We start from the raw sequence: 7,500 nt of genomic DNA, 5'->3' as shown, positions 1-7,500 counted from the left end.
CGATTGCGATCGAAACGCGACTGCCGGAACGCGATTGAAATGCGAAGGGTCATTGGATAAGCGGAATCAGAAAGAAGCCCAAACCCATTCCGCCCTTATTCACACGCTACCAGGGACATAGAATTGAGTAGAATTGATGTAAAAAGTGTTGGGTTGAATGTGTTGGGCTGTGTATATGATAGAAATAGAGAGAGATAGGAAGAGAAGAGAGAAGAGAGAGAAAAATGAATTTGCAACCGTACTTCCTTTGCTGGCGCTTCAGCTCCAGGTGCTCAAGTTCGATCTTCTCGCGTTCGAGCTTCTGGCGTTCGCGCACGATCCGCAACAGTTCAGCTTTCTCCTTCTCAATGCGTTCGCGCTCAGCAGCCAGCTTTTCCCGCTCACGTTCCAGCCGCTCCTCCTCCTCGCGCTGCCGGACCCGTACCTCTCGTCGTCGTCTTTCCTCCTCCCGCAGCAGTCGCTCACGTTCGCGCAATCGTTGGCGTTCTCGTTCTTCGCGGATCTTCTGCAAGGATAGTACATCGCGATCACGCGATCGTGCCCGTTCGCGACGGTCACCACCGCTGCGTTGACTGCGGGATCGCGGTTCACGTCGCTGCGATGTCGAACGTTGCGTGCCGGAACGGCGATCCTGTGGTGATCTGCTACGGCGGCTGGTGCTGCGCTTAGCACCTGCTTCAGATGCCGTCTTTCCGCCTCGTTCGCCACTGCTTCTTCGGATGTTGCTGACGCTGCGCGATTGTTCATCTCCCGTGCGACGTTTGCGTTCTAAACTCGCACGGCTGGATCTGGGTTTTCCATCTTTCTGCATTCCACCCTTCCGTTCCTTCTCTTCGCTGACTTTGGTCGCTGATTTACCTTCTCCGGACGCCTGCTTCGTTGTATCGCCAGACTTCTTCTTATCGTCGGATGAAGACTTTGCTTTGTTGTCCCCTTTGCCCGTTGTTGCCTTGGCACCGTTACCGGCGGTCGATGCTGCCGTCTTGCTGCCTGCATCCGATGACTCGGTTGTCGATGTCGTCGTCGTCGATGATTGGCGCGAAGGTGCCAGTTCCGATTTGGCGCGCTCGACCGAAATCAGACGCCCATGCAGCTCGGTGCGATGAAGATGATTGATGCACTCGGTGGCATCCTTGGCAGAGCCCATTGTAACGTATCCGTAGCAGCGTGTACCGGGCGTGCGCGAGTTAGTCACCACCTTGACGCCCATCACCTTACCGTACTTGGAAAATATCTGCTTTAAATCCGTCGCACGGGTAAGCGTCGATAGCCGCGACACCCACAGATTGCGACCCACATTCGATGACGAGTTGCTTCCGCTGCCAGCACCACCAGCATCGTCGTTAACATCGGTTGTTGTCGATGCGGTAGCTGCTGGTGCTCCTTTTTCGCTTCCCGCCGAAGTGGTGGTGTTGGTGGGTCCGGTAGAGGTGGTGGCGGTCGTCGACTTTTCGCTCGCTCCGGTTGCACTGCTACCATCGTTGCCGGATGATGAAGTTGAAGCTGTTTTTGCTGTCGTCGTGTCGTCTGCAAGAGTATTCCGCGTTTTCGAGCAAAAATATAAACAACATATAGAACGATTATTCATCAGTAACTCCCAACTCTCGCGCTCTGCGTTATTTCTGGGGGGATGGGTAACAGCCGCCGAGGGCTGCTCGTAGCTAAGTGGTTCCCCCATCTCCGTCGTCGCCACTCTCCTCCGCATTTCTATTGCTCGCGCCGCTAGGATGCATCTCGATTTGCTCTGCCACTCCTGCATTTGCTGCCATGACAACTCCGCTTCCAAGAAGGAGGGATGCTCATCTTTACGTTTTCTCTGGTAGGCGTAGAGTTTCGCTTGACATTCACGGTTGGTACGTGCACTTTCGACACCACAAATAATTATGACTCGACACAAAAACAATACCGATGGTAAAACCGCGCCCACGTAGTCAAGAAATTGACAAAAACTTAATCGCTACGCACATACTTAAGAGTCGAAATCTAACAACAAATGAAACGGCGCATCTAAAAACTCGCGCAACTACACTTGACGTACGATCATAGCTAACCTCGATCGTTCGGTCTACATTACCTTTCTCAATAGTGCCGGCCGTTGTTACTGCTTTTTCGCTAAAATGATGATGAAGGAAGATTAATTTTCAATAAATTACTCCAAATTGATTTGACGCAATACGCACCTCTTGCCCTGCTCCTCGGTCGCTTCTGAATCTTTATCTTGATTCTGTGTTACCTCTTTTCCGCCTCCTGTCTCATCTGGGGAGGAGAAATAACAGCGGGATGAAAAACAATAGCATGAGCCGAGACCGCTTGTCGTGGTTGTTACCTTCTTTGCCATCCCCTTCGATATTGCTGTCGTGCAGCAACTTTTCGTCATCCTCTCCGATGGTGAGATTGAGGGAATCTTCATTGTCCGCTTCCTTGGAATCATCTTTTGTCTCTGTTGTCTTCTGAGAGTCGCCCGCCGCCGGTTCTGCTGTCACCACCGGAACTGGGTCGCTCGGCTGTCCATCAAAATCGTAAGAGAGTCATATAATTTCGTACACCGCGATTTACCGAATACCTTGGCGAATTCCTCTTCCTGAACCTGCTCATCCCCGTTCAGATGCTGTTCTGCTTTGATTTCTTTCTCCCCCTCCTCCTCTTTGTGTTCAGCATCGACGGGTTCCGGCTGCTGTTCTACGAGATCCTCGGGTTCCTCTTTTATTTCGATGGGCTCCATTTTTATCACGGGTTCGTCCTCGATTATCGTCACAATTTCCTGCGGCTCATCATTTTCTTTGCCCTCCACTCCTCCTCCGGATTGCTCTTTATCGTTGGACTCTTCGTCGGTTTTTCCGCCCGACGTCATCTTGCCCTTCTTCGTGGCCACCTTCCCCGCAACGATTTCGAACTCTAGCGTCTCCGGATCCTGCCCCTCGTCTCGTAAAGCCTTTTCGGGAGTAAATCGGAGTAAAACGCATTAAACAAGTTCCTACAAAGCCGTCTTTTGTGGAGGTCATCCAAGATGGCGTGCCCAAAAAGATACCTGAGTGAGCCTCTCCAGCAGCACATTTTTCACTCCATTGCCGTCCTTGCCGCGTTTCTCCAGCTCGTGTTTCAAATCAACCACGCGCAACTCGTTCAACTTCCGTTTATCTGGTGTTTCTGCCATTTTCGGGACCGTTTAATGCCGGAATTTTCACAAAATTTCGCTCTTCTTTGCTGCTACACCATCCGCCCTGCTCGCACAAGTCAATGATTCTGCTCACTACTCACAACTCACCGGTGCTCACAACTGCCTTTTTTCTCACGCGTGAAAATTCCACCAAAGCACGGTGGGATTATGGTGGCCAAAATAAATTGTTCTAGGTTGTTGAGGTTTTGGTGGAAATTCTTAACTTTTTCGACCTTTTTTCTTAAATTCCGTAATAAAATATAGCTGATAAGATCAAATTACCATCATCTGTAACTCCCGCCGTCGTTCCCGTTGGAAAAGTAGGCTGCGAAAGTGTAAACAACGTAGAAACCCGTAGCGCGAAAGATCCTCAAAAAGACCGGAAATTGAAGCCACGGGAAAGGATTCCAAATACCACCGGAACAAACTCTCAATCATTCTCACAGAGTATAGGAATCTGCGGCCGAGATCCGGGTGTCACGTAAAGAAATTCTTCGGAAACCGGCAAGTTTCATGGTTCGTGATTCTTCAAGAATCGGTTGCCTTAACGATCTAATTCTCTTTCCAGCATCGGCAAGATCTCCTGCTACTTAGAGTACGGATAGCGTTTTTAGCTACCAACGAGATCGAACAGATTGCAGCTAATCGGTCAAACTCATACTCGGAAGATCCGGTCCGGTCGTACTTAGAAATTATCCAGTACAATTGTAGAAAATCACAGAACTTTGGGACATGTAGAGTATCGTCTTCGGGAGGGTTTGTGATCGATTGGCGATTCAGCAAGCGGCAGAATGGCAAGAAGCATGGCAGCAACAGCACCGGGGCAGGATATGGACGATAGCCGCTTTCGTATCCGACCGTATCAGCAAATACTATCCTCCTGTAGTGGCGCTCTTGTGACGTCGCTCTTCAGTAAGTGTACTGCCGGTTCGAGTGGCACGAACACCCTAATCACGCATCTTTTCTTCTAGTGACTCCGCTGGACGTGATCAAAACGAGGCTGCAGGCACAGCAGAAATTGCTGCTCTCCAACAAATGCTACCTTTACTGTAACGGATTGATGGATCACATCTGCCCTTGCGGACCCAACATGGGCCCATCTGCCGTCAGTAAACCTACGCTTCACTTTACCGGAACGATCGTAAGACTATCCTCTCCTACCGAGCGGAATGCACGAGCCTAAGGACGATTGTTTCTCCCATTAGGACGCGTTTTCAAAAATAAGTCGCTATGAAGGAGTCGGTTCTCTGTGGTCTGGCCTCGGACCGACGCTAGTTTTGGCCCTTCCAACGACGGTTATTTACTTTGTCGCCTACGAACAGTTCCGCATACGGCTGAAGGAGCTGTACCAAAGCAGAAAAGGAAAAGATGCGGAACTACCGATCTGGTTACCGCTAATAGCAGGCAGCTCAGCCCGTGTCCTGGCGGTGACCATCGTTAATCCGCTCGAGTTGATTCGCACAAAGATGCAATCGGAACGGCTCAGTTACACCGAGGTCGGGCGTGCATTCCGTAACTTGGTCCGGATGCAAGGAGTTCTCGGAATGTGGAACGGCTTCTTCCCGACCATTCTGCGAGACGTACCTTTCAGCGGTATCTACTGGACGACGTATGAGACCATCAAAAAGCGCTTCAACGTTAGTCAACCGACGTTTGCGTTCAGCTTCGTTGGCGGAGCCATTTCTGGTGGTGTGGCCGCATTCTGCACGGTTCCATTTGACGTGGTCAAAACGCATCAACAGATTGCATTCGGCGAACAGTTCCTATATCCCCAGAATGGCGCCAAATCAAAGAAACTCACCGGCAGCACATTCGGTACCATGCGGAAGATATACGAGATTAACGGTATCCGTGGTCTGTTTACCGGGCTGACGCCACGATTGGTCAAGGTGGCTCCCGCTTGTGCCATCATGATAGCGTCGTTCGAGTATGGGAAAAACTTTTTCTACTCCTACAACGTCGCACGATACCACGAAAAACTCCACGCTACCGGTGGTGGCTCCGCCGGTGGTAGCTCCTCAGTGGTTAGTAGCTCCGTTCCATCATCGCCATCTATCGTTGCATCTCATATCCCACGGACCATGGCCGCTTCCCCCGCCGAATAAACATTATTACTAAGCGACCTTTTTTTTGCTCCTTGCCCCAATCAGTGATGATCATCGTTCTTCACGGCAGTTCATAGCTGCAAATCTCTTCTTTCCCGGCACTGGTTGCCTACACGCAGTGAGAAAAGTTTGAGGGGAAATGAACGAAAAATATTGTGCAATAGTTGTGTACAGATTAAATTGTTTGTTTCATAGTTCAAAGATAGACCGGGTCGTTGCTTCGTGCTCAAGCATCCGAATCAGCATCTTTGCTGCGGTAACAGCCTTTGCTGATAGGGAGAAAAGTAGATAAGCCACACGGTCGCCGAGGGGATGACGAAACGGGTGATGTGCATCATTGGCATGATGGCCTGTTGGCTGGCGATAAGTGAAAGATAGTAATTTTAGCATCATCATGCTAATGATTTCTTCATTAAAAACGCTCTCACAGTCTCGCACGCTCTTTTGTTTGGATAGTTTATGCACTACCGTTTACTTGACCATGAGGGATCATCGTCATTTTATTGATCTCTATGGATGTATAATTGATACTTAATATATCTTCAGTGAATATACTTAATCGCTATCTCAACATGCTATCTCGTTTGTCGATTATGATAATCACGGTATGTTCTCTGTTTAGATTTTGGGATTTCCATTTCCTTTCGTTCATGCACGCGATCCAATGCCATTCCCATTGGCTACTACGAGATCTCCAAACTGTATCCTTTCATTTCTATATACGCATCACAAATATAGCAATCCTCTCGTCCATGAGCCACTTTATTTATTATTCGCTGAGCACAACCGACACATTCTAGTTTGCCTGCGAACGCGCACAACGCGTGAATTGTAGCTGTAAGCGATGATGCACCAAATTATCACTCATTCGCCGGGTGGTTTCTAGAGTAGTTCATTACCCTTTGTGACTAAATTAAATTGTACCTTCAAAAGAAATCCAATCGTTTAAAGAATAAAAACTAGGCAAATTTATTTACACCGTTTATCAATTCATCGTACGATCGTGTATGTGTGTACGTGGTGCGCTGGTTGGCATCTTTCCTCCATTTCAACCTACACTCATGACCTATTGAGCCCCGTTGAGAACACGCGCTCTTTGAATCGTTTTAGTGACACTTGCGCAAAAAGAAAACAATAATTTACACAGTACGGTGGGATAATGCATTTAAACTCAATCGGAAAACAAGGGCAAAGTAGAATTTCTTACATAAACACAGCGAACTGAAGTTCTACTAACGTTCTTACTGCACGCTCCCTAATCCCACCTTCCATCATCATCCTATGTCATCATTGCGTAAGAAGTCTGAACATGGCCTTGATCATATATCCTGGATATTACTGTGTTAATCCCATCATTTAGTGCTTCCTCGGAGTATATCTTACATTTACCTACAGATTGTAATACACACTCTCTCTCTCTCTAGCTGTTTTTCCTTACTGTTCCCATCTCTGATTTGCTCCTAAAGTGTATTTATACCTCGTGTAAGCGCTGCTCGCCTACCTCATCTGGTGCCGACGGCATTCAGACTGCGTTGATCAATCATAAGACTGGAGATGATGCAACAAGAACTGCTACTACGGCAACTTGATCAGCGTCTGCTATGGTTGCTCTTTGATTTAACTTCATCTCTACGTTCTTTCACGCTGCCTACAGCCCCGCCATTTACAACCATTCCGTTCTCTAGTGCGCTTCTGATTGTTTGTATGTTTGTATTGGGAGAAAATGGAGAAAAAGGGCGATATTTACATTAGTAGCAGCATCTAGCCAGCCACTTGTAAAAACCGGGTGGATGTGTATCTGTTTGTTGTTGTTGGTGGTGGCTTGGCATATTATTTTCCTACTGTTATCATAAAGCTAACCATGACGACGACGACGACAAACATATACATACACACTCACACACAAAACACGATGAAATGAATTTGGATATTAGTTGTATTCCCACGCGTAATTATTGTTCCCTGCTTAGGACAGATGGAAGCTCATGCTTCCCTCGCTGGCAGCCGTCTTCAGCTTCTGGCGCATCACTTCGCGGTTCGAGTAGTCCGGCAGCTTCAGATAGTTGACGCACGTCATAACCGACGGCAGATATTCATCCGGGTTCTGATTACCATCCATCTTCTTGCGCACGATCGTGAGCGGAGGAGTGAGTGACTTGAACCCACCGGTCGGCAGCCGGGGACTGCCGGTTACGAACTGCAGGAAGAGCCGCTGCTCATCCCGATTGTAGGCCGCGA

At 48.5% G+C, this 7,500-nt stretch overlaps 3 protein-coding genes across 6 annotated transcripts in view; 1 reads left to right on the top strand and 2 right to left on the bottom strand.

Annotated features, from left to right (window-relative positions):
* LOC125959942 (SAFB-like transcription modulator) overlaps nucleotides 1-3,243 on the bottom strand; it is a 5,325-nt gene extending 2,082 nt beyond the window's left edge. The window contains exons 1-6 of the mRNA XM_049692983.1: nucleotides 3,029-3,243; nucleotides 2,564-2,932; nucleotides 2,327-2,504; nucleotides 2,181-2,256; nucleotides 2,075-2,112; nucleotides 243-1,527 (exon numbers count right to left, since the gene is read on the bottom strand). Coding sequence (XP_049548940.1) covers nucleotides 243-1,527; nucleotides 2,075-2,112; nucleotides 2,181-2,256; nucleotides 2,327-2,504; nucleotides 2,564-2,932; nucleotides 3,029-3,154 — 2,072 coding nt within the window. The 5' untranslated portion in view covers nucleotides 3,155-3,243. The remainder of the gene's footprint in view (nucleotides 1-242; nucleotides 1,528-2,074; nucleotides 2,113-2,180; nucleotides 2,257-2,326; nucleotides 2,505-2,563; nucleotides 2,933-3,028) is intronic.
* Nucleotides 3,244-3,730: 487 nt separating this feature from the next.
* Nucleotides 3,731-5,548, top strand: LOC125959951 (probable mitochondrial glutathione transporter SLC25A40). Of its 2 annotated transcripts, XM_049693001.1 has the most exons (4): nucleotides 3,731-4,069; nucleotides 4,129-4,298; nucleotides 4,363-5,181; nucleotides 5,308-5,548. In XM_049693001.1, the coding sequence occupies exons 1-4, from the start codon at nucleotides 3,949-3,951 to the stop codon at nucleotides 5,308-5,310; spliced, it is 1,113 nt and encodes a 370-aa protein (XP_049548958.1). In that variant the 5' UTR covers nucleotides 3,731-3,948; the 3' UTR covers nucleotides 5,311-5,548. The 2 variants fall into 2 exon arrangements, with proteins under 2 accessions (XP_049548958.1, XP_049548957.1); XM_049693000.1 differs by having other exon boundaries at nucleotides 4,363-5,547.
* Nucleotides 5,549-5,604: 56 nt separating this feature from the next.
* The window catches only part of LOC125959940 (E3 ubiquitin-protein ligase TRIP12), a 16,485-nt gene continuing 14,589 nt past the window's right edge, over nucleotides 5,605-7,500 (bottom strand). For all 3 annotated transcript variants that reach the window (XM_049692978.1, XM_049692981.1, XM_049692980.1), the window contains exon 9: nucleotides 5,605-7,500. This exon is cut by the window's right edge and continues 192 nt beyond it. In XM_049692978.1, the coding sequence (XP_049548935.1) occupies nucleotides 7,229-7,500 (272 nt within the window). In that variant the 3' untranslated portion in view covers nucleotides 5,605-7,228.

The sequence above is a fragment of the Anopheles darlingi genome, chromosome 2 (genome assembly GCF_943734745.1).
Source record: "Anopheles darlingi chromosome 2, idAnoDarlMG_H_01, whole genome shotgun sequence".
Lineage (NCBI taxonomy): Eukaryota > Metazoa > Arthropoda > Insecta > Diptera > Culicidae > Anopheles > Anopheles darlingi.
The sequence above is the reverse complement of the archived record's forward strand: the minus strand, read 5'-3'. Positions and strand labels throughout refer to the sequence as shown.

What these genes read in the sequence shown, in the direction of transcription:
- LOC125959951 (XM_049693000.1), top strand. Translation starts at nt 3,949, where the DNA reads ATGGCAAGAAGCATGGCAGCAACAGCACCGGGGCAGGATATGGACGAT. An exon ending in TCTTGTGACGTCGCTCTTCA is followed by an intron (nt 4,070 to 4,128) that starts GTAAGTGTACTG and finishes CTTTTCTTCTAG; the next exon opens with TGACTCCGCTGGACGTGATC. An exon ending in TTCACTTTACCGGAACGATC is followed by an intron (nt 4,299 to 4,362) that starts GTAAGACTATCC and finishes TTCTCCCATTAG; the next exon opens with GACGCGTTTTCAAAAATAAG.